The following is a 25,240-nucleotide window of genomic DNA, read 5'->3' on the forward strand; positions in this document are numbered from 1 at the left end:
CCCCACACTCGGCCACACCCGCACATGCACACACATGTGCATATGTGACACAGACCGCCTCACAACAGACTCACACTCTTGCACACTCATTGACACACTCACACGCTCACTGACATGAACCCCACACTCAGCCACACCCGCACGTGCACAAACACGCATATGTGGCAGACGGGCACACAGACACCCCCCACGGCCTCGCGCTCTTACACACTTGCTGACACACTCACACCCACTTGCACATTTGTCTTTCACAGGCACTGACGTGCTATCACACATCAGCAGCACGCAGTCCTGAGACACACTCCCGTGCGTGCACGCACATATGACTCACACACCACACACTGCTCACTCACTGATTTATTCCCTTTTAAAGTCACGCGAAACCTCATAAAGAAAAACTGCCAGGCCTTTTTTTTCCTCCCGGGCTGGTCTTGAGCAGCTTTCCAGACTGGCGGCTCGGCGCACCCAACGCCCTCGCCCGCCCCCACCCGCACCAGCCACTCACATTCTGGATCCGTGTCAATTTTCAGACGTGACGCCGGGGACGAGTACTGACTTCGAATGGCGCCTGCACCCAGTCCTCAATTACCTAAGCTGGAGAGGGAGCGTGGGCCCCGGGGACACCAAGCCCTGCCCGGGTCTGTCTGCCGTGCTCTGAGTGCTCACGTGATGCTCCGTGCACCCAGCCCCCCACCATCTTCCCCGGGTCGTGTGGGGTTTGTCCTTCTCCAGCCGAGGCTGGAGCTGAGCAGGTGGATGACAGGGTTTCAAAGGGCACCTGTGCTGAAGATAAATAGGGGAAGCCGAAATGTCAACAGAACAGCACTTGGGTAGGGCTGGTGCATCAATAAACTTCCAGCTTATCCACAGCAGATCTCATTTTCCTGAACAAAATCCAGAGGAGGCCAAAAATAAGAAGCTTTCTTAGCGTACAGCATCCGAGGCCACAGCCTGCTGTGAGATACGCACATTTGCCTGAGAAGGTGGGGGTGGGGTTTGTGGACCACAGCATGGGGCGGGGGCTCGGGAGATGCCTGGCCTTCGGGCCCCCCGTGAAGTCCGGCGGGCTCAGCCACACGGAGGGTGGAACCCCCGTCCTCGCAGGCCTCAGGGAGACACACACCTTGGGTCTGTAAGTTCTGTGACACAGAGGAAGGTGCTCAGCCCTGGACCCAGGGGTGACCGGAGCCCCCAGCTCTGCCGTCGTCTTACCTCACGTCCTCTCCATGTCTCCGTTTCATGAACTCTGGGCAGAAGCCGAGTGGGGAACAGAAGGTGTTTGAGGTCATCTTGTCGGCTGAGCTGGGGGTTTTGAGACTCGGTTTCCCTCCTGCGTCATGTCAACCAGCCATGTGCGTTGCATGCTCCTGGGAAGAGATGTGAGGTGCAGGCGGGGGAACCGGCTCCTGGGAGCAGGTGCATGGGGGACAGGGCTTCTAAGATGCTGATGAAGAGGTGGCACTCCAGCAGGGCTGTGAAGTCAGCTAATGGAGGGTTTCGGTTTCCCTTCTGAAGTTAGGATTAGCGCTCATTACCAGAAGAGCGCTTCCGTGTCATGGTGGGGGTGGAGGGACCGCTGGTGGAGCCCCCAGAGCCCCCACCTGACACTGCTCTCTCTTTTCCACGCAGTTCCATGTCCATCCGCTGGCCGGGCTGCTCCCTAGGAAGCCATGCTTGGATACTTATAGCCATGTTTCAGCTCGCCATGGATCTGCCCTCGTGTGAGTCCCTGGGCCCGGGCCCCGACTTCCGGCTCCTTCCCCGGCCGCCGCAGCGGCCGCCCCGGCTGTGGAGTTTGAAGAGCGGACAGGCGGCGCGCATCCCCGTGCCCGTGTGGAGCCCGCGCCCGGCCCGCGTGGAGCGCAGCCACGGGCAGGTGCCGAGCCCGCGCGCCAAACGGGCGCACAGACCCAGGGACCAGGTGGCTGCCCTGGTGCCCAGAGGGGGGCTCGCCAAGCCCCCAGCCGCTGCCAAATCCAGCCCTTCCCTTGGCTCCTCCTCGTCGTCCCCGTCCCCCGCAGCGGGCAGCGGGGCCACCACGGACCAGCAGGCCCTCCTGCGGAGGGAGAAGAGGCACCTGCAGGGGGCCGGCTTCAACGGTTTTGATTTCCGGGGCAGCAGGCCCACCACAGAGACGGAGTTCATCGCCTGGGGCCCCACGGGGGAGGAGGAGGCCCCGGAATCCAACACATTTCCAGGGCTCTACGGCCCCACCACGGCCTCCATCCCACAGACACGGAAGACAACTGTGGCCACCACCACCGCCCCCGCCACCACGGCCACCTCCACGACGCTGCAGACTAAGGGGGTCACTGAGCCCCTGGGCCCCAGGAATAGGATCCCGGTTGGGCTTAGCACAACGGAGCCTTCCACCAGTCCCAGCAAAGACGATGGTGAAGACGTCAAGCCCCCACGGATTCTGGGGGAGACCTCAGGTACACCCACCTCTTTTCTGCTTGGGGTTCGGTTGGTGGGGGGAGGACACCCTGGGGGTGTGGCTCACGAAGGATGCTGTGCTGTGCCCGGTGACACTGCGTGGCAGGCCTCCCCGTTTCTCAGCGGCAGAAACCTAACAACGGCAGAGTGCTGATGGTTGGGTGGCGGCCTTGGGGACAGAGGGGGCATGTGTGTCCATGGACTTGCGGGTTGTGCTCTAGCCAAGCCCTTCTGGCTGGTGGAAGGGAGACGGGACAGGGTCTCTCCATAGTGGTGGCCTAGAGGGAGACGCTGTGCCCGCCTTGCCTGTGTCATGGGCGTCCAGACCCCGCCAGGCACAGAGCCACGTCTTCCCAAATGGTAGAACCTCGACCTCTGGGCCAGCCTGGCAGTGAGATGCGGACACTCCTGCTGGTGGAATTAGGGCCCAAGTAGAGTACCCAAAAACCTTCAAGGCTGTGGCCTGTGGAGGGGCGACTGCCACATTGGCCCAGAATTAGGGATCACTTTAAGCAGCAGAAGAGATTAGGTCAGGTATAAGGAAGAACTTCCTGTGGTTGTTTGCTGAGGCTCTGCAAACTGGCTCGGGTTGGGGAGTATCTTCCCTGGAGGCGATGTCGCAGGTGTTTGGGGGACGGGGTCAGAACAAACGGCTCTGGGTCCTCTGCCCGTTGCTCTGGGTGCATAAGGACAGTTACCTCGACATATCTACTGCAACGTAGTTTTGTCTTTCTTTCCTCTCCTCTACCTCCTCTTCCAGTTGCTTCTAAAGGAGTGGCCCTTGAAAATCTCCCAGGCCACAGCCCGTCCTTCCAGGGCTAGCCACAGGCACGTCCCCAGGCTGAGGGCGTGTGCAGAGTCCGGGACCCCTGTGCTCCAGCCCACCTCTGGTCCCCTTTGCTTCTGGGAACAGGCCACGACCCCACGCCCCACCAGGAGCAGGATGTTCACAGATCAGATCTGGGTACGCACATCCCAGACGAGCCGCAGGGTTGGCTAGCTCTTAAAATGGGATGTGAAGTCCAGGGTGTTGGCACGAAGGGGTGGGGCTGCCGCGTGGCCTCCGCGCCCTGTTTGTTTGCTTCTCCACGTCCTGAGGCCTCGGGGTCCATTGTCCCCATGCAGGCCCTCTTCAGGACCCCGGACAGAAGAGACTTGCTGCCCAGGGTCTGTCGGCAGCATAGTTTTTCCTGCAGGCTGCATCCGCATGAGGCTGCGTCTGGCCGTGGTCAGGAGTTGGATAGGTTTTCATAGAGTGGGTGGCTTTTGTTCCATGACCTACTTCCTTCCTTCACCTGGACGAGAGAACTGCAGTTTTTGTATTTGAGCAATTCTTCCCTATAGAGCAACAGATCTCTGAAAGCAAACCCAGCTCCACCTCAACGCCAGGGGCCAGGGCCAGACCCAGACCCAGGGGCGGAGGCTGTGAGCTTGGAGCACGGGGGGGAGAAGGTCTGCAGGGGGTCGCGGGTTGTCTCCCGGCCAGCCTTTGTCCAGAACCTGTGCACACACAGCCTGCCGTCCATCACGTCTGCGCCAGGTGCCCGAAAGCAGTTTATGAAAGCATTTGTTTTTACCTCAATAAACTCACAAGCCATCATCATAATAGAATTTAGTGCCGCATTCATTTACTGTCATACCCTCTACACACATCACTTACTATACAGGCACGGACGAGAAAACAAGTTCCCATTTATTCCAAATTACATTTGTTATTACTAAAGTTAAATGCTTGGGACAGCATTAGAAGGCTCAGCAAATTAATTCACAGTACACTGGATGTTGCTAATCCAACTCGACAGATGCTTATCTTGGAAAAGATTTATGGTTCTTCATAATATAATCTGGTACTAGATTAATTTGTTTAGCAAAACAAATTTAAAGGGGGGCAGGAATACATGTGTTTGCTTTTGGTGCAGAGAAATGTTAATTCTGGGAAGTGATGTTGGATGCTGAGAAGGGGCGTCAGCAGGTTTCGGCATCCAGGCCAAGGCAAGGCAAGACAGGAAGTGCTGAGGTGACACCTCTAACTAGGTCCGTCACAGCTCAGCTGATCCCACAAAAGTGACCCAAGCCACCCAGGGCCCTGGCGGGAGCCCCATAAATCCCCCTTGTCCTGGCAGTCACCACACATAGACCTGGGCTCTCGACTCTTTGTGGAGCACTTCTGCTGCTCACCCTTCTCAGGCAAGATTAAGGCGGCAAGGGTGGGGAGATCCCAGAGGGGATCCCAGAGGGGATCCCAGCGCGGTGGTCCAGGAGGCTGGGCATGCCGTATGCGCTTGCAAGCCGCAGACCGCCTGCGAATCCGGACTCAGCTGCAGGTAGCTGTGTGACCCTGGGGACGTTCTCTTCTCTCTTGGCTTCATTTTCTTCACCAGAAAAATTAAAGCTTAGAAATATCTCTTCCAAATGGTTGTCGTGAGGATTCGGTAGAACAACATCAAGCATGAACTAAGAACCCTGCGTACATGCCAGGTGCTTCTATACCCAGCAAGAAGGACTCCAAGGAGAAGCCTGCAGGTGTCAGGGGCCAACAGGCCACCAGGGACATGGCAGTCTTTTCATCTGAGACACACCAGCTCTGCCCACTCACCACTGAGGGCACCCCAAAGGACAGAATTAAGGTTTTGGAAAGCGATAGGAAGAATTTGTTAAGTCAGTTCTGTTGTCCAAAGAGATGTCTTTGGAATCAGGTTTGGGGAGTTGTGAGTTTTTATTTTCGCTTCTGTAGAGAGGTGTGTGAAGGGGAAAGTTACCTTGGCCCATCTGCCCAGAGCACAAATATCAGTGAGCATAGAAAAGCAGATGGCTGGAGATTTGGGGCACCCTGAAATCCCTCAGGAGTGAATATTACGTGGGATAGCTGCTGGAATCATCAAACGGCCCCTCTCCCAGAGACCACCCCATAAATGAAGTGATTGGAAAGTCTCTCCTAGTTTTAAGGTAGTGGATAAGAGTGTCTGCCTTCGAATTTCTGGCTTCCTCTTGTATTAGCTGTGTGAACTTGGGCAACTTGCTTACCTTCTGTGTGCCTCAGTGGGAATTACAGAATTAACCACCTTATAAAGTTGCAAAGATTAGTGAGATAGTGTATGCCAGGTGGTCAGTGCCTGACACATAACAGCTGTTCATTACATGTTTGCTGCTGTTAATATGGTGATGAAGATGGTGATGATGCTGCTGATTGTGATGATGATGATGGTGATGATGGTGAAGATGGTGATGATGGTGATGATGAGTGTGGTGATGATGATGATGGTGATGATGATGATGATGACAATGGTGATGATGGTGAAGATGGTGATGATGGTGATGATGATGGTGATGGTGATGATGGTGATGGTGAGTGTGGTGATGATGATGGTGATGATGATGATGATGATGACAATGGTGATGATGGTGAAGATGGTGATGATGGTGATGATGAGTGTGGTGATGATGATGATGGTGATGATGATGGTGATGGTGATGATGGTGATGGTGAGTGTGGTGATGATGATGATGGTGATGATGATGATGGTGATGATGATGATGGTGGTGATGATGGTGATGATGATGATGATGATGCTGGTGGTGATGATGGTGGTGATGATGGTGATGATGATGATGATGATGCTGGTGGTGATGATGGTGATGATGATGCTGATTGTGATGATGATGATGGTGATGGTGGTGATGGTGATGATGATGCTGATTGTGATGATGATGATGGTGATGGTGGTGATGTTGGTGATGATGATGATGATGACAATGGTGATGATGATGGTGATGATGGTGAAGATGGTGATGATGGTGATGATGAGTGTGGTGATGATGATGATGGTGATGATGATGGTGATGGTGATGATGGTGAAGGTGAGTGTGGTGATGATGATGGTGGTGATGATGGTGATGATGATGACAATGGTGATGATGGTGAAGATGGTGATGATGGTGATGATGATGGTGGTGATGATGATGATAGTGATGATGATGCTGGTGGTGATGATGGTGATGATGATGGTGATGGTGATGATGGTGATGGTGAGTGTGGTGATGATGATGGTGGTGATGATGGTGGTGGTGATGATGGTGATGATGATGATGATGATGCTGGTGGTGATGATGGTGATGATGATGGTGATGGTGATGATGGTGATGGTGGTGATGATGATGATGGTGGTGATGATGGTGATGAGGCTTATGGTGATGATGATGAGGAGGAGGTGGTGGTGATGGAGGTGATGGTGATAGTGATGGTAATAATGATTGTTTTCCTTGTGATGATTTGCTACCACTAGCTTGCTGCTACATTTACTGCTCCATTATGGGGCCATTTGATGAGATCATTTGATGAAGTCCCACATCCTTGTCCCTGACCTTGGTGCTCTTTGTGGAGGTATAGGTGGCACTAGCTAGGAACTGCTTGGGATGGAAAATCACCTGGCTTAGGTTCACCGAGGCATTGAGCTCCAGCCTCACATGGTGCTGGCAGAGGGTGACTGTCAGATGGGGCAGGAGTTCACTTGAGGTTGAGAGAGGAGGACTCCCCACAGCGAAGCACCATCTTCCTGTGACAGCTCTCTTGCTGGTCATGTTCTGAGTCTGGAATCACAAAGTCTCCTGGGAGAAAAACACAAAGTCATTTCCTGGGCTTTAATCTTAAAACTTGTAAAGGGAGCTGTGGGGAATTCAAGCCAGCTGATTTTGGTTATTGCATTTGCCCACCGCGGATCTCCTAGGCTGTGGGTGCATGGCATACAGCTAGTGCTCATTAAAGATTTCTGGGACCTGATGCTCTTACACCTTCCCGCTGGCCCCTGGACCCTGAGATTCTCCAGCCTGCTCAGATACATCTGATGCTTTCCTCAACTATCCATGTTCCTAGCTCTGGAAAGTACACCACCCAGGAGGGGCTACGAAGCCCTGTAAGGTCTCCGTTAATGGTCATTCCAGGTGTGTTCCCATTTGGATCAGTCATGTATTCGTGACACCCAGCAGCTCAAGGAAGAGATGGCTCAGATGTCATCCCCATCCTGCCTGGTAATTTTTACATTGGGATGCACTCATGCGTTTCCAAGGATGATTTCCAAGTTGCTTTGTCCTTGTCACCAGGGGGCCTTCAGTGTCCTTTAGGTGTGTCCCACTGTAAGCAGGAGGGACAGACTGGTGTCCTCTTCTCTCACAGTGATGGTCAGCTGACCTGAGTAGCAGAGCAACTCTGGGAGCAAGTCTCATGTTGGGAAATATTTCAAAATGCTGGGATAGAAGTGGAAGAGAGTTAGGAGCAGCTGTGATAGGGAGAGACGTGCTCCTCTCCTTCTGTTTAAAACTGTGATGGTGGTTTAAATGCTGAGCCCCTTTTAATTAACTTGCTGGGTGTTTGCTACCAGGGAAGTGAATCCATCCCTAATTTAAAGATATTTGAAGCAAATGACTCATGAACTTCAAAAGTTTTGAGTGGCTTAATTGGGATAAGAGCATCCACGAACAAATGAGTGTTTGGAGCTCGCTAAACATCCCACACTCCGTAGCTGGCGAGGCTGGGCTTTAGGGTCTTAACTGGGACGTCGGAATGGATGCGCCTGGTCTCGCGCGGGGACCCGTTGTGGCATGGGTGGGATGGCGTGCGTCTGCCGACAGCCCTCTGCACCCGTCCAACCTCCCAGAGCGCTCCTCTACTTTTGCTGAGCAAAGCTGTGTTCACACCAAATGGATAAATGAGCTCCGACTCATTAGAGCTGGTCTCGAAGTCTTCTGGAGATGATTTTATCACCGGCTTACCTTTATTTCCCTTTAATGTGTTCCTTGACCCAGCTTTTGCATCTAGTGCTTCTTAGACTTCTTTTTTTCTGCCAGAGCTGCCTCCTTCTTCTGAGAGCGAGTTTAGGGGTCGGGAAGTTACTTCAGTGCCTGTCCTAGCACCCTTTCTCTGTTTCCCTTTGCCCAGCCCTAGGAGCTGTGGGAAGGGGCCTGAACTGACACTGGTCCTCTGTAAGGGCGGCAGGCGATGCAGGTATTGGGGGGCTGCAGGCGACACCCCCACCCCCGCAGAATGTGACTTCCTGACATCCATCGCTTCACTAAACACGGGATGGGTAACAGACCAGTGTGATATATGGTGGATTGGATTTATGGTTTTCATCCACACACAGGGGAATGATTCTAAGCGTAGAGATTAAATATTAGAACGTTATTTTTAGAATTATTTGACGATGTGCAGAAGACTGGTTTTGGAATTTCTAGCTTCTGATCTGTCGTGCAGGGAACTGTCAGCTCTGAACTTGGTTGATATGAAATACCACGCTTCAGGGTGGGGGAGACGTGAAGGGATACAAAAACGGGGCCCTGGCTGTCTTTTCAAAGAGTTTAAAATCTATTTGGGAAAGTCAGACAGGTAAGGACACGAGGCTTCACAAGAGAGAAGTGACAGTTAAGGACGGGAGCAGACATGTCAGAAAGCCCCAGCTTGGGCAATTGCACAGTGATTCTGAAAACCCAGTAAAAGGAGGAGGGGGCTGGTCCTGGTGGGAAGGGTCCCGCCAGGCTTCCTGGAGAGTGAATGAGGCTGGTCCTGACCGATGGGGAGGGCATGCATGGGCAGAGCACCGGGGAAGGCAGAGGGCACCAAGCACTCTGGAGACCAGAAGCCCGGAGGCCTGCATGGTGGAGGCAGCAGAGCAGGTGGGCTGGGACTCAGTCTCCTCACATCTAGAAAGACACTGGAGGAAAAACCCTTGAGGCCCCTCCTCCAGCTCTAACGGTCCATAAGAACGTCCGAGGCTCTGCGTTCCTTCTGCCCACAGCTAGGAAAATGGTCTGCCCTGCCATTTTGTCATGAGAGGAGAAGGCTGGTGGGCTCTGGCCCTCCCCTCCCTTCCAGCGTCACTCCAGGCAGTGGATCCAGCAAGCTCTGGGGTTGGTGGGGCAGGCAGCTGCGGCCGGGGTTTCTGAGCTGCCGGGTGAGCGGGAGAAGTCACCCACCCCCGCCCAGGAGCGGCTCTGCATGGCGGGTGGCCAGCTTGAAAAGGCCCCACGTGCATGTACTTGCTGCAAGAGGCATTGCCCTCAGCCCCGGGGCAGGTGGGTTCCAGGGGAAGCTCCGGCGCACCCCCGAGGTGGCCGCCTGCTTCTGGAGGCTCAGCCAAGATCACAGGCAGACACGTGATGGTCGGGCCGTATGATCAGATGGGAAGACAAGGCCTCCCCGGTCCTGGCTTTCCATGTGGTTCAGTGAATCTCCGCCTTGGAGTCTGTTGCTTGGAGGTGATGATCAGCACCACCAGAGGATTAAGTTTCTCTTCCAGAACTTTCCGTCAGATGCCCAGTCTGTCTCAGGAGCAGAGGCGGAAATGTCTGCCGAGCTGACCGAGGATGGGACGTGGGGGCAGTGAAGCTGGTGCTGACGGGGGGAGCCCCTGCCCTGACCCAGGCGTAACCCAGGCCCTGGCTGCCCACCGACCCTGGCCATTGGTGTGCCCTTGTTGTCCCCCGTGACCTCAGGGAGTGCTGGCTTTTTTGACAGCAGACTGAGAAGTAATTTCCACCTCGAGGGGTGGTTCTGAGACGTGGCTGAGTTCACCTGCATAGAAAGCTGGGCACACACAGCGAGTGTCAGGGGCCCCGGGTGCATGAAGGCCCCCTCGCTCTGCGGCTCCATCGGGGAGGGAAGGGCACTGGTGCTGGGGAAGCGGGACCCCTGTCACCTTTAGCATCCCCCGATGGGGCTGGGTTGAGCACGTGCAGGTGCCTGGCCAATGCTGGTCTAGCTGCCTCATGACCTTTCTCTGTCCTGGAAGGATTTAGGCAGTCGGACCCACTGGGAAGCCATCAGCAGAGCCCCATAACTCGCCAGGTCAGCAGCCCCCACGCCCAGGGGGGAGCGCCATGTCCAGCGGCCCGGCCTAGGGGAGGGCTGTCTGCTGGAGTGCCGGTCAGCGTGTCCTCTGCCAGGGGCCAGCTGGCTTCTCAGCAGACTGTCCCTTGCACACATCCCTTTAAGTGGCTTATTGCCAAACTTGTGCTTCACTCTTCATGTTCTCAGAACTGCCCACGGAAGGCGGTGGGGCTGACGCTCAGGGAGGCTCAGCCTCTCGTGAGTCGGGGGAAGTGGGTCAGGGCCCCTTCTCTGATGCTGAGGGTCCCTCCTCGACACACAGCCCTGCTGCCTGAGGCATCAGGGCATCCTGAGTGGGACCTAAATCCAAGAGGAAGCTGATTGCCTTAGTCCCTCGGAAGTTCTTGGCCCATATGTGAGGTCCAGTGATGAAGGAACCTTCTAGAAGCTCCAGGGAGGCCTCTCCATCAGCAGAGCCCATGGCAGGTGGGTGGAAGAGTTGGAGGCCCCCATTGTGTGGTTTCATGCTGAACAGAGAGCCCCCAGGGATGTGTCCTGGGGCCAGAGGCAGAGCCCCTGAGAGCCACCTGGGTCCCCATCCCTGTTCCCACATCTGCCAGAAGGAGAGAATCGGCATCGTCTAAGGAGTGGGGCAGGAAGAAAAGCTAGCACTCTAAAGTTAGCTCCCTGCCCTTCCAGACCGGGGGCCCAAGTTTACAAAGCATCTTGGTAATACCCCCTTTTACTCACTTTGAGTGCCCCTTTTTGGAGAAACTATAACCGACCAAAGCTGATGGTCCTCCAGACTCATCTAATGCCCTCAGTGGAATTGAGAGGAGACGTGATGTGACATGATGTTTGATAGATGCTCCTCCATGCACGTCTTCACCGGAAGGTGTGGTGAGGTCGGCGGCGGCTCACCCCCCACCCCCGTGTGGCATCGTCAGGAACCTGAGGGCAACGCGAGCTAAGACAGGTGTGCCGTCTGAGCATGGGGGGGGGGGGGGCAGGTGACTTTGGGAAAATGGTGAACAACTCCCGGCAACATTTGGGACAAAAATAATCCAGCCTTCTTTCGACGTACATGGTGGTTGTGTTCTTGGAAACTTTGGTGCTTATTAAAACCATGCAAAAAATACTCTGGGTCTGTACGTGGAACAGAAGGAGGCTCTCTGAGCATTTATAGCAGGAGTGAGCAGAAGGACGTTCAGAGTCACACAGAATGGAGGGCCGGCCGTGGGTGAGCACGTCTGTCCTATACATTGTGGGGCAGGTAGCGTCCTGCCCCCTACGCAAATAATGTCAGTCATTGTGACAACCAGAAACGTCCCCCACATTCCTAGATGCCCCCGCCCCCCGAGAATCCCTGTTCTCGGCCCAGACATTCCAGAGGCAGCCTCCCACCCCGGAGACAGGTGGCCTTGCCCCCATCCACACACTGCACAGAAAGGACCAGCTTCCATCTGCACCTGAGTGTCCTGGGGCCGCAGGAACAACTCTTCACAAGCTGGGAGTTTGAAACAATAGGCATTAGATCTCTCCCAGTCTTCAGGGCAGGGGAGGTCTTTCCTGCCTCTTCCAGCTGGGGGTGACGGGCAGGTGTTCCTTGGCTCCTGGCCATACCCCGGCCTGTGTCTCTGTCTTCACACGGCGTATTCCCTCTGTGTCTGTGTCTCTCCCCTTCTTATAAAGACACCAGCCGTTGCATCAGGGCCCAAGCTAAGAATCCAGGATGGTCTCGCCTTGAGATCCTAAATGCCATCACATCTGCAAAGTTCCTTCTTCTAAATAAGGTCACATTCACAAGGTCGGGGGGGTTAGGACGAGGGCATATCTATTCCATGGCGCTACGATTCAATCCAGGAAGAGCGGCCATCCGCTCCGGCTAGGGGGCCGGCATCCCCTCCTCTGCCCAGGGGTCAGCAGTGCCTGGGGATTTTCTCCAGAAGCTGGGAGAATCGCAGACCCTTCATCTGCCCCAGCCCTGCTGGAGAAGAATACGGGCCTGGGGAGGGCATTGGCCCAAGCCTCACCCCACCCGCCCTTCACGAGGCCCTGGGAGCCACTGGGGGGCTTGGAGAAAACACTACCTCCATTTGCAAAAAACGCTTTGTATATACCGAGCTTCACAAACAAGTCCGAGATGAAAATGTCTGACCTCTGGTTGGCCCTTGTGCCCTGAAGATCCATCCTTCACTCACTCGAGCATCCATCTGAACCATTTCCTGAGCACCTACTATGTGTTGGACAGTGTTGTTACGTTAGAAGACAACACACAGTCTCTGTCCCCTCCAGGGGACACACTTCCGAACATGAGCAAATAACACACCTCCCCAGGTGTGTGGGGAGGATGCCCGCAGCCTGGGGCGGAGAGCTGATGCTCGAGTTGAGACCAGTGGATGAGAAGAGGGGGGTAGGACGGGGAAGGAGGGTGGCGGCCAGGAGCCGAGGTGCTGGGAGCGTGACAAGCAATGCAAGGGCTGTGGTGTGGCGGGCCACATGGCCGGGGGGGCAGGGAGGTCAGAGGTTGGGCTGGGGTTTGGAGGCAGTCGTGGGGGCTCCGGGCTTTCGTCTGAGGATAATGGGGGGAGCAGAGAGTGGGCTGACCCTGTGGACGGTCCTGAAGCTGAGGACTCGGTGCGTGACCTGAGGGAAAGAGAACAATCTAGAAGGCTTCCCAAGTGTTTGGTTTGAGCAACTTATGCCTTCGAAGGAAGTGGCGCCTGTCCTGAGCTGGGGTGGGCGCGGATGGGAAAGGGTGTCCGGCAGCCCCTTGAGGGCCCGGTTTCACTGCAGCTGCTGAATCAGCTGTCAAAGGGGCCGTCTGTGGGCCCCCTTGGACTTGCGTGTTTGCAGCTGGGGAAGGTCTGGCCTGCGGTGGAGACCCCAGAGCCATCAGGGTCTGGGTGGTTTCAAAGGTCCTGTGGATAGTTGAGATCACCTGGAGGGAGAGTGGACGGTGTGCGAGGGGGACAGGGACAGAAGACAGGGCCCGAGAGAGTCCCCAAAGCACAAGGAAGGGTGCCTGGGGAGGAGGAATGGGGGAGGGTGGGACCAGAGAAGCCTGGGGCAGAAAGCACCTCACAGAGGAGGAGGGGAGGAGGGAGAGAGGAAGGAAGGGGGACTGAGGGAGAGGGAGCAGACAGGAGGGAGGGAGAGGGAGGGAAGGAACAAGAGGGAGGGAGGGAGGAGAAGTAGGGAGGACGTGGTCCCACATCAGGGCTCCTGGGAGACAAGAGGGATGAGCACGGAGGTGACCATCACCTTTGTCCCCCGCGGAGGTGCAGGCTTGGAGGCTTGACAAGAAGGCCGGCTGGAGCGTGCTGGGGAGGGTGGACCAGAAGTGAAGGAAGGCGCAGCGGGGAGGATCCTTTGCTGCTACCCGCCAGGGAGCGGGAGGTGGAGGGTCCTGCCAGTGTGAAGGGTCCAGGGCAGGATGAATTCGGGTGCTGGTGGTGCGCAAGCAAAGTCCTTGTGCGGAATGAGAATGGTCCCCGATGGTTGCCGGACGGCCCACGCCTGTGCGCACAGCTGAGCGACACGCAGGATGGGCTGGGTTTGTGGAGGGAGCAGGATGCGTGAGGAGAAGTCAGTCTGTCTGGGAAATCCCGCTTTCCTGGCACCAGACGTTTCCCCTTTTCACTTGGGAAGCTCTGTGTGAGCTGGGGGAGGTCGTTGCCCCGAGGGACAGTGCAGAGGGGCCCCGCCCTGCAGCGCTGCTGTCCCCAGGTGGGGACCGACGATGAGCAGGTACGCGGACACCGTCTCAGATGCAGGTGGGGACATGTGAGCCGGGCCTGCCTGGTGGGAAGCGGCGTCTGGGAGAGGATGTGGGCCCGGGGATGCGGGGCTCATGCAGAGGCCTCCTGGCACAAGGGAGGCTGGATGTGGGAAGGGCAGAAGGAGGTCCTGGTCAGGAGCAGGAACTGGGTGTTTCCCCAAGTGCAGACAAGAGCTGTGGGAGGGCCATCCCCAAACGTGCAGGCCAGCCCTGTCCCCGCTGGCTTTGGCAATGTCCCCGGCCTCCCTGGAGGTCCCTCATCTGGGGAGGGGAGCTCGGCATCCTCACCTGGTCATGTCACGGGCCAGAGGAATCGGAAGGATGCCTCCCAGACACCAGCCTGCGCCAACTCCTGCATCCCTCTCCCGGGGCCTTGAGACCCGCGCCCGCTGCAGCCAAAAGTCGCTGTTACCGCAAACACCACGGATGCCCTGAGCATCGCGGGGCCGTCCTCTGCCATCCGTCCGCCCTTCCCAGGTGCAGCGGGGGCGTCTCCTCCTTCAGAGCCTTCGCCGAGGCCGTGGAGGTGACACCCACTGCCGTCTCTAACCCACACCAAGACTGGCCTTGCTCCTGGCAGACACTCGGACGCAGACTCAGAAATGAGGCTCGGGCTTTACTGGGAACGCGCGCTCTGTCTGTCTCCATGGGGACGCGGGTGGCTGGTTAGGGCCTACGGGCCAAGACCCAGGGCTGGTGCCGCACCCAGAGCACGGGTCAGTGGTCAGCTGCCTGCTCTCAGCAGGGCTGGGCAGGGCCTTCCGGTTGGTGGAAGGCTGACTCGTCAGGGGAGCCGAGGAGCCACGTGGTGTAAGGGGGTGGAGGCCACCTCGGGCACCTCAGCAGGCACTCCACTCCGCCCTGCCGTTGTCCCAGACTTCCACGGACTTGGGGGGCAGTGTGGGCCGCAGAGCCTCGGGGCAAGGAGAGGGAGGCGGGAGGTCTCACGTTTCGCAGGAAGACCTGAAGGTTCATGCCCCGCCGTCATCCTGGCCACACCCCAGCTCTCGATTCTTCCCGACTGCAGTTTGTCTTTTCGGGGCCGTTCCTCACTGTCTGGGACACTTAAGCTCCCGCCCCTCCCCCAAGGTGGGGAAGCACCTCTCTGGCTCCTGTGTTGAGAATCGGGCAGCAGGAGGGAGGGTGGGAGGGGGCCTCCTTGGATCTCTCCGGAGCATCCGGGAGTCCTCTCCTTGGCCAGGCTTACGCTCTTCCCTCAGCTGGAGGGGCCACCTCCCCCTCCTCCTATTGACGCCCACACCTCTAGGGCCCCCTGGATTCTTTGTCCCCATTTCGTGGCGTTTACCATGACTTCTGTCATTTTATGGCCACTTGCCCGGACGTCTGTCCCGCACCCCCCACCACCCAGGACCAATAGCAGCACATACCCCTGCATGCTCAGCACTTTCCCTGGGTGATCAGCCAGCCCCGGAGCTCCTTCAGGGGAAGAAACCAACCTGCTGCTCCCAGGTCCCACATCCCCTGCGCCCCGGCTCCTAGCACAGCGCCTGGCCCACAGTTGGCTCGCATTGCTTTTCTGAACAGAGAAAAAATGCAACTCCTGTGCGCATGCATTCATCAGGGTGGGATGCTGTGCAGTCTTTGACCCTTAGTGAGAGGGAAAGAGGACGTGAAGAGGAGAGACGGGGGGTAATAACGCACCGCGCCTTTGAAAGTCGCCCGAGCCCAGGCCGAGAGGAGGTACCGCTTCTGTGCAGACCCCACACTCGTGCCGAAGTACATGCCCACCGGGGCTGCGTGGGCACCACCCGCCTGGGGCTCGCCCGCCGGCATCCACCGCCACACACATGTGCGAATGTGGGGAGCAGTTCCAGCTCATCCAGAGCGAGCAAGACAGCCGTGTCTTGGAGAAGAGAATGAAGCTGCTTGCCTGCCATCCCACACGCTCAGGGTAGCAGGGAAGCTGGGAGCCACTCAGCTGGGCCCCCGCTAACCGGTCCCCTGCAGCTGGGGTGCAGACTGCGGCGGGGAGTCCCACCCAGGTGTGAAGTCGTCTTTGGCAGGGCCCTGGGGACCAGACTGGCCAGGGCATCCCCCCACCAGCAGGCAGCGAGGAGGAAAGTCTTCTATGGCACAGCTGTGCCTGTAGAGAGAGAAGGCTTTCTGGTGACTCTTCCTTTTCTTAGGAGGACACACGTCCCGTAGGATCAGGGCCCCACCCATATGACCGTGTTTATCCTGGACACCTCCTTAAAGAGGGCACATTGGGTACTGCAGGGACACAATGCAGTCCACAGTCCTGGGTGGAAAGAAAATGCACTCCAGGGCCCATGGGGATGAAGACAAGTGGGGGGCAGGCCGTGGAACCCCGTAGCAGAAGCTGAGCATGACTTGCTTGTGTGCATGTGTGTCTTTGGGGGCACCGCTCCAGGGGCCTATGTTGCAAACTCACAGTGGTCAGGGCTGGTGTGTGTTCTGAACATACCTATTTCGTATTCTGCCTTCCCTATCAGGTGGGGGAGACTTCAGCGATTGCAGTCTGGGAAGATTTCCCCAGGAGCCACGAGGGGCTGCTAGCAGTCTGCTTCCCGGAGCCGAGTGCGGCTTGTCCGTGGGGAGTGGGTGCTGGCTGGGGTGGCAGGTTGGGAGCCACAGGAGCTTCCTGGTGGATGGTCTGGGTGGGAGGAAGTGGTCAGATTCCATGTTTCCGAAGGTGGGTTTCAAAGCCTCGGTAAGTGCTGCTTGACTGAGTGAGGATGAGAGAAAATGGATGAGAAGAGCGGAGGCGTGCCCTGAGCTGAAGCTTGGGGTTGGGCACGTCTCCCCCGGGCATCTTCATCTCTGCTTCCTCTGGGTGTAGTGGGGGAGACTCCCACGAAAGGCCCCCGGAGGCCCACCCCCCCCACCGCCGGAGCCGTCTGCACAGCGCTGTCTACGGCCGCGGTCTCTTCCACGCCGAGCCGTTGCTCAGACCTGGGGTCCACCTGCTCCTAACACGCCGGCCGCCCTGCTGATGTGCGAATGCTGTGTGACGACTCCCGCTGTGTCCCTCTGGGCCCCGAGCCAAGACACCCTGTAAACCGACTGGCCCCATGTCCTGCCCTGTGTGTTTTCAGGGCTCCCAAGTGTATCCCCTTTGCTGCCATCCGTCCTGTGGCTGAGAAAACTCATGGCTCCTTTAATCAGCTCTTCTTGCACAACAACATGGAGCAGGAACTCTCTGGTCTCTCCCTGCCCTGGCCTGTCTGCCCCACGATCCCCACCTCCGGGTAGGTGCTTTTGTGGGCTTTCCTCACCTGGAGCATGAACAGGGCCTGGGACCTGCTTCCAACCAGTAGAACATGGCAAGGCTGACAGGTGACATTATCCTCTGGTTACCTTCCCTCATACAGAACCCACTTTGCCAGCAGATTCATGAGGGAGACTCTCATGCTGGCCTAGACGAAGCAGCCACCATGTGGTGGGACAGGAGGCCCACAGGCTGGGGGACTGTAGGCAGCCTCTGGAGCTGAGGACTGTCCCCCCCAGCAGCCAGCACAGAGCCATCCCTCTCAGTCCCACGGCCACGAAGAAATGAAGTCTGGAATGAGCTTGCAAGTGGGCCCCTCCCTGGTTGAGCTTCCAGATGAGAACACAGCCCCACCATGGGAGATCTCCGGCCCCCACTGGACACCTCTGGCACCCAGGGTCTCTGAGACCTACTCCTCCTCTGACCTGCCCTCCTGGGGGCTCTGTCATCAGCCTCGCCAGGCATGTCACCAGACATGTGGGGCTCTCAGGGTGTCCACTGGCCCTCCAGCCCTGGCCGCAGCCCCTCTGTTGGTCTTCCTGTAGCTCCAACGTGTGCAGAGCCCCCCACACTCTTCCTTCGAGCCTGGGCTAGCGCGGGGCCCATGGTTGTGCTGTGTCCTGGGAAAGATCATCGAAATGAATTATTTATCAACAGCAGAGATGGATCATTAATTAATAAACTCAGCCATCTCGACTCCCACCCATATATAGCACCGACAGTGAATGAATAAGCAAGCAGCCTGGCTCCCGGCCTGGATATTGACAGGTCCTCCCTTTGCTTGTGGCAAGAGAGCAGGTCAGAGCAGGAACAACCCTCCACAGGGCATGTGTCCCCACGGCTGTCACCCACTAACCCAGACGCTCTGCCGGTCCAGCTGCAGGTGTAGGCCGGGCTCCTGGGGCGAGAGAGCCCCCTGCCCACACGCTGCACGCTCAGGCCCCTCCCAGACAACTGCGTCTTTTGGCTCCTGGGCTCTGTGTCCCCCTCAGGATGACCTTCTTGCCCCACGTGCAGGCCTGTTTGCTGAATCCCAATGTGGTGCCATAACGCGTCAGCTGGAGCCAACTAAGAGCTCCATGCAGTGGGGGGAGGGGGTAGTGTCTTTCTGTGTAGGGACCTCTGAGTCTCTCTGGGGCTGAGCAGCAGACGTTTACTGTCCCCGTTCTGGGGCCTGGAGGTCCAAGGGAAGTTCTCTGAGGCTGTGAGGCAGAATCCACTCCAGGCATCTCTTCCCGTAGCCTCGGGGTTCCTGGACTTGTGGACGGCCGTCCCCTCCTTGTGTCTCCACAGGGTGCTCTCTGTGCGCGGGTCTCTGTCCAAATTTCCCTTTTCATATGGACAGTGGTCATGTTTGGTCAGGGCCTACCCTGATGACCTCATTTTAACTGATGACCCCTGTAAAGACCCACTTTCCAAGTAAAGTCCCATTCTGAGCTCTGGGGGTGCTAGGAATTCAGCATATCTCTTGAGGGGGGCACAATTCAAGTCCTAACACGTGTCATCGGACTTAGGGCCCACCCAGATAATCCGGGATGATGACATCTAGAGAGACTTAATTACATCTGCAAAGGCCCAGTTTCCAAATATGGTCCCATTCACAGGGTCTGGGCGGGAGGACTTAGCATCTTTTGCGGGGGGGGACAAAGTTCAACCCTGGAAGTAACCCCCTTCTTTCTGCACCCCATTGCCAACCAAACACGGCTCTTCTGTCTTGTCTCTGAGCAAAGAAATTGTGTCAGCAGGCAACACCTGCCCATGAGGCCCTCGGGAGCAAAGCCTGAGCCTGAGCAGGGGCGGGCTCTTCACCCACAAGAGGAGTTTCTGGAGTTTTCCCCGACCGCATGTGGATCATTTAACGTCTTATCTGAGGAGAAGATGGGGGAGGGAAGGCAAGCCTGCTGCTGTTTGGTGGCAGAGGTTTCTTGCAAAGTTTGATGTTATTGTTAACTTTGGCTTCAGGGGGAAAAATAACTCATGAGACGCTGAAAGACAATCACAGAGCAGCTCGGCACGGCTGTTCCAGAAGCCGGATTAATCTGCGGCATACCGAGCCGGGCGCCTACCTCCCTCTTGATCTGGTCTCATTTTTACAAATTTTAAAGAAAAGCAAAAACACAAGCCTCCACTTCTCCTGCTGCATTTGTCGTTCATGCGGATCGATTCCTGGGAGGCCTGCAGTCGTTCCCGATCACCCAGGTATCGGGAACATTGCGGGCCCTCCGTGCTCTGCTGCTGGGGGTGACACCGCAGAACCCAAGGCCTGCCTTTCAGGCCAGAGTCGAGGGGAGACACATCTCTCCCAGGGGGAAAACACCAGCTGTTTCTGTCCTTTGGCCCTGAGCCTGCAGCTGCTGGACTGCGGCAGCCCCATTCCCCGTGGAGACAAATGTTTCTTGCACACCTGTCAGGTGCCTCTGGGAGTTGGGCACCCAGAGGTGCTCAAGGAGGAACAGACTTCTCGAGCAACACCTGACACTCATCCCGACTGCCTCCTGCATTCGGTGCTTGAGCAGCTCTCATCCCTGCCTGGCTGGATCAAACCTTGCCTGCATCCCTTATTCCCCCTAAGCAGAAAGCATGTTCGCTTCTCCCCTGTGTATCTTCTCTTAGTCTCACTCAGATTCAACTCCCAAAATTAAAAGGAGATTGAGATTGCAAAAGCTTTTATCATGAGAACATTTTACTGCTTGCTTTTTTTTTTTTTTAAGTAACTGAAGAGCTGTCACGCATAGACTCCTTCCAGACGCCACCATCTCTGAGCCCTGCTACAACCCTTCCCTTTGCATTTTTAAGTGCCCCCAAAGAGTTAAGGAGATCAAAGCATCCCGTTGTTCATGTTAAATGTATACAATTTTATTTGTCAATTATACCTCAATAAAAATGTCAGGAGGTGGTGGTGTGCAGAGCAAAGGGAAGAAAACTACAGGATGAGGTAGGCAGGCAGGGGCTGAGGGGCTGGGGCGGGGTCAGCCTGCAGGGAAGGTGCCCATCTGGTCAGCCATCAGCAAGTCAGACTTGCGGGGACAGCTTGAGAAGGAGAAAGAAGCAGGTGACTTATGGAGGCCCCGGTGGAGCGAGCCCATTCGGACTCGGGGTGCTGTTTGCATGGAGCCTCAGAAGGGCTAGCACCCCTGGGACAAAGGCAGAGACCCTCATACAGTGGCCTCTTTGCCTGACAGTTTCTAGAGAAAAGCCGAAGTCACACTAGGCTCCTGGGAGGATGCCCACCTCCCCCTTTGTCCCTGGTTCCATCTGTCCTGGGAGGCTGGGGGCCCGTCACCAGTAGCTCGGCTCTTCTCCCCCTGCTGCCCATCCCCCAGCACCCCTCCCTAGAGGCCAGGGTGCCTCCCCTCCTGGTCTCACTATAATGGCAACGGAGGTGGGGGCAGAGCCAACTTTGGAATGGCAGCAGGATGTACCTTTGGACAGAGAGGCTCCACCAGGAAGGGAGTGGATGTAAGTGTCCTTCACCCTCGGGGCCAGTGAGCACATTCCCACAGGCCTCTGAGGGTCCAGGGACAAGCCTTCTGCCACCGCCCCCTGCTCAGAGAGCCCCTAACACGCAGGGAGGGGGAGAGCTGCCTTCCCCAGAGAGCCTGAGGAGGGTTGTGGGTGGTGGAAGGACCCCTGGGGTCTGAGCATACTGAGAAAACCATGCAGGTCCAGGAGCAGCACACAGATGCTGGAGAGAAGCGTACCATGCCCGCCCTGCAGTTCCGGCCCGGCTGGGCCTCGTTGGCCCCCTGAGAGACCTGGGGCGAGCCATTCGGCCCCGGCCTCTGTCGCATCTGTAATATGGGGTGACCCTTGGCACACAGATCATGGAGCTAGAATCTGACCTGGGTGCCTGCCTGTGGCCCCCTCTGCTCCAGACTCCCTCAGACGAGCTGAAATAGGATTCTGAACTCCTCTCTGCCCAGTGGGCCACCACAGAGCATATTAGCGTGGAAGACAATTGAAAAGCTATTAAGACACTTGCACCTTGGGAATCTTCATGGGATTTCCTGGCCCCTGTGGGCTGCCCCCTTCCCAGTCTTTTCTCTCTGTTCGTGTTGAGGCCGGAGGCAGGAGCACCCCCGCCGCCTCCCCGGGGCTTGGCTCAGAGTTTCAGTTGATTTACTTTTTATAGGAACAGTATGCTCCCCCCAGACTGCCTGCACGCCCTGAAGCTCGGATCACACAAGGGGAAATGTGGGTCTGCACTTGCCCAAGGCCCCACCTGCTCTGAGAATCATCTCCAAACCCTGGGTCTGGAAGCAGGTTACACAGGAAGGAGAAGCTGCCAAGAGAGTCCCGTGGGCTTGCTCGTCTCTTCCATCCTTCATTCATACACCCAGTGCCCAGCTCTGTGCTGGCTGCTGGGACCTCCCCAGCAAGCAGGATGGCGCCGGCCCCTCGTCCTCATCAAGATGCATCCAGTGGGAACCACATGCAGCCGAACAGCTGCTTTCCTGTTCCGAAAGCCCCTTTGATGCCGTCCTGGAAGAAGCAAGCAAGGAGAACGGACCCGGCTCCCAAGCATGGGAAATCCCAGTGGGCGCGCCTTGCGGGGAAGGTCCAGGGCGTCATGACCCACCCGTGGCCGGTCCAAGACAAGCCCCGTCCCCCTTGGGTGGCAGGGGCAGGAGAAGGCCACTGTGACTTGTGCTATTTCCCAGAGACCAGAGAAAATTCTGGCATTTTGATCTGCCCACACGCTGGCGTCTGTGTCAGGGCCAGAAATAGAACACGGAAGATTCTTGCTCTGATTTCTGTGCTCATAATTCTAGGGCAAGATGCCCTTACGAAATGTGGATCAAAGATCTGGTGGGGGAGAGAGCGGGCTGCATGGAGCGGTTCACGCAAGGTCTGCGTGGTGTGAGCAGGGCCTTGCCGCGCTCCAATTAGCCGCGTTCATAGGCGATCACTTCCCAAGCCTGGACTCTGCTCAGCCCGGGAAAAACGGGAGTGATTCGCAAAAGTCCCCTTCAGTCACGACAATTCAGATCCAAATACAATCCACAGAGCTCCTGAACCCCGAGACTTGTTCTGGGTGGAGGGAAAAGGCGGCAGCTCAGAGGCTGCGTTCTTAGAAGGAAAGAGCACTCATCACCCGAGCCCTGGAAAATGCAGGGCGGTCCAGTTAGTGACTCCTGTCTTCCTACTAAGGGTTACCTCAGATGGGTGGTATACTCCCCACGAGCCAGGTTCTAAGTGCTTCACTTCAGTCAAATCTTGTACGCATGCAACACTTCCGGGAAACAGGAATAATAGCCTGTTCAGCATTGGCAGAAACAGAAGCACAGAGAGGTTAAGTGATTTGCCCAAGGTCACACAGCCTGTAAAGGGTAGGATTGTGATTTGAAACTGGCTTCGGGCATGTTACTCTCATGTACTGGAGCTGCCCTGGGCCTTATCTCATTCAATCCTTGCCACAACTCCTTGGGGTGTATAGTATATTTATTTTTATCTCTTAAGATATTTTACAGATCAGGAGGTAGAGAACAAAAGAGATTAAGCTGCCTGAGCACCATCTGTGGTGGGGCAGAAGCAGAGATGGAACCTGGGGCAGGCTGGTCCCCCAGGCCTGCCGTTTCCAGCACCCTGAGGGAGCGCACCCTAAAGCCTGGAGTGCGCCCTCCCCTGGGGAGGCCTGGGCCCCCCACTCCCATCCAGACCTGTCTGGTCTCCATCACTCCCGCTTGCAGCTTCTGCTACTTCCCCAGGAGGCACCCGCCCCGGGGGATCCCGGTGACGGTGCTTAAAGCATCTGATGCAAAGGGGGGACAGAAGGTGTGTGGGAAGAGCAGGAAAGCCACCTGCACTCCAACGTCACAGCACCCCCAAGGTCAGCTTTGGGAAACACCATCCCTTCCCAGCAGCCTGGGCACCCAGCCGGACATCAGCACGCATTGGTGACCCTTGCCACCCTGTGATCTCAGACCACGTTTGACTTGGGGAGTGAGCCCCACGGGTGATGCTGGATGCAGTGTGTGAGCCGACTTTGTGGGTGTTGTCAGAAGGAAAAAGAAGGCAGCCCCTAAGAGGAGCCCCTGATGGCGGTGGGCCAACTTTGTCCCCTCCTTCTGTGCAGAGTTCCCAAGGTCCAGGGCTGTCCTCTGCTTCCACGGCTGTAGCAGCCTTCACACGTGGCCTCCCGGGACCCTCCTTGTCCACTGCTCTGCAGTCAGCCTGCCGCCTTGCCTCCCCCTGCCCTGCTCCAGAGCCCCTGACCACAAACATCCCCCTCGTGCAAATCATCCCCAATCCCCTGTGGCCAGAAGGAATCTCTTCCTTCCCTCAATGCTCCAGACTGTGCCTCAGGTTCCGGGTCAGCCGTGTGCCCTGCGGGTGCAGGCAGGGGGCCCATCTACACTTGGGAGACACAGCTCAGGTGGGCTCCCCCTGGGTCCCTCCCTGGAGTCCTAGAGCGGGCTCTTGTTGTGGAGTGAAGCCTGGAGTTTCATCCTGGGCTGCTTTGTTTGTTTGCCCCAGTCAAGCAATGCAGCCACCCTGGGAAGGACGGGGTAAGCCTGCCAGACCCGAGTTGACATGCATGCATTGGGTAAATGGGGATTATTGCCCATTTTTGCATGGTTGGAAGAAAACAGGGTTATTCTACATGGTTTCTTGAGCAGAGCTTGTCCCTCGCCTATCTGTAGTTAGTGCTGGAGTGGTGGATGGAGCACATGAGAGACTTGGGGGCTCTCATCAGAGCCCAGGCCCAGGGGCGGGGGTGGGGTCCTTGAGGGCAGAGCCTCGGGGCGGGCTGTGGGGAGCTTTGCAGCTCCTTGCCTCAGGTGATCACCCTGGCCAAGCCCGCCTCTCCTCCGGTCAGCTCCTCATGTCTTGTACAGATATTGGGCCGTATTGATCACCTGGCAGGGGTCGGGTAGGAAGGGTGGGCGTGCTCTTTTCTCTTCACCCTGACTGTCATGAGACACACGGGTTATGGCCGTCGGTTTGGGTGTGCCGTGGTGGAGAGTCAGGCCTGGGGTGCTGGCTCCTTGCCTTCTGGGCCCCATGTCCATGGGCTTGGGCATAACTAGGGAAACACCAGCTGTCTAGTTGTGCCCAGGGGCCAAAAGAGGAGCCGGGAACTCAAGAGTCAGGCGCCATTGGGTTTTGGACGTAACCTGGAGCACAGCATCACAGAGCCGGCTGGACTCTTGGTACCAGCAGGGTGCCCACCCGGGAAGACAAGGAAGGGCCTTTTGCTGCTGCTGGGGACAGAGTCTGCTCAGCCTCGAAGCTTCGTTTCCTTCCTCACCCGATCCTTGCCATGTACAGCATCCTATGTGGGACGACCCAGAGCTCGGGTGACTGCCCCAGAGTAGAGGAAGGTCAAGGCCACGGGGGTCGTAGAGGTCATTCATTCATTCATGTCTAAGATCATCACTGACCCACTACATGCAGGCCCTGGTGACAGGGCCTGGAGATACTGTTGTGAACCAGCTGGGGCTCTGTTCTCATGAGCCAGTAGTCCAGGAGGGGTGGTGATGTGGAAATTCTCTCAAACAAGTGCCTAATTGCAAACTGCAGTGAGCGAGGTGAAAACTTGTGGAAGACTGTGAGAGGAACTTGCAGGAGAGGTGTGCTGTTCTGACCGGGGAATCTGTGTGCTGGGAGAGGGGACGAGTGGTTATGGGTTGTTGGTCAGCAGTCCAAGGGAAGAGCCCAGCAGGTAGCATAGAACCTGGCCCCCGGGGCAGCATGTGGGTGCAGGACCTGAGGAGCCATCAGGAGTATGGAGTGGGTCAGAGTGTGCAGGGGGCAGAGTGTGTACGGAATGTGGTGTGCAGGGGGCAGAATATGCACAAGATATGGTATGCAAGGAGCAGGGTATGCAGGGGACGGAGTGTGCATAGGGTGTGGTGTGCAGGGGGCGGAGTGTGCGTGGAGCAGAGTGTGCAGGGAGCGGAGTGTGCAGGGGGCGGAGTGTGCGTGGAGCAGAGTGCACGGAGCAGAGTGT

General features: G+C 56.9%; 1 protein-coding gene across 6 annotated transcripts in view; it reads left to right on the top strand.

The window, feature by feature from the left end:
• AJAP1 (adherens junctions associated protein 1) overlaps window positions 1–25,240 on the top strand; it is a 128,255-nt gene that overhangs the window by 56,368 nt on the left and 46,647 nt on the right. For all 6 annotated transcript variants that reach the window (XM_081817353.1, XM_081817359.1, XM_081817354.1 and 3 more), the window contains exon 2: window positions 1,630–2,435. In XM_081817353.1, coding sequence (XP_081673479.1) covers window positions 1,630–2,435 — 806 coding nt within the window. The remainder of the gene's footprint in view (window positions 1–1,629; window positions 2,436–25,240) is intronic.

The sequence above is a fragment of the Leptonychotes weddellii genome, chromosome 4 (assembly GCF_054177405.1).
Source record: "Leptonychotes weddellii isolate Sample4059 chromosome 4, ASM5417740v2, whole genome shotgun sequence".
Classification (NCBI taxonomy): Eukaryota; Metazoa; Chordata; class Mammalia; order Carnivora; family Phocidae; genus Leptonychotes; species Leptonychotes weddellii.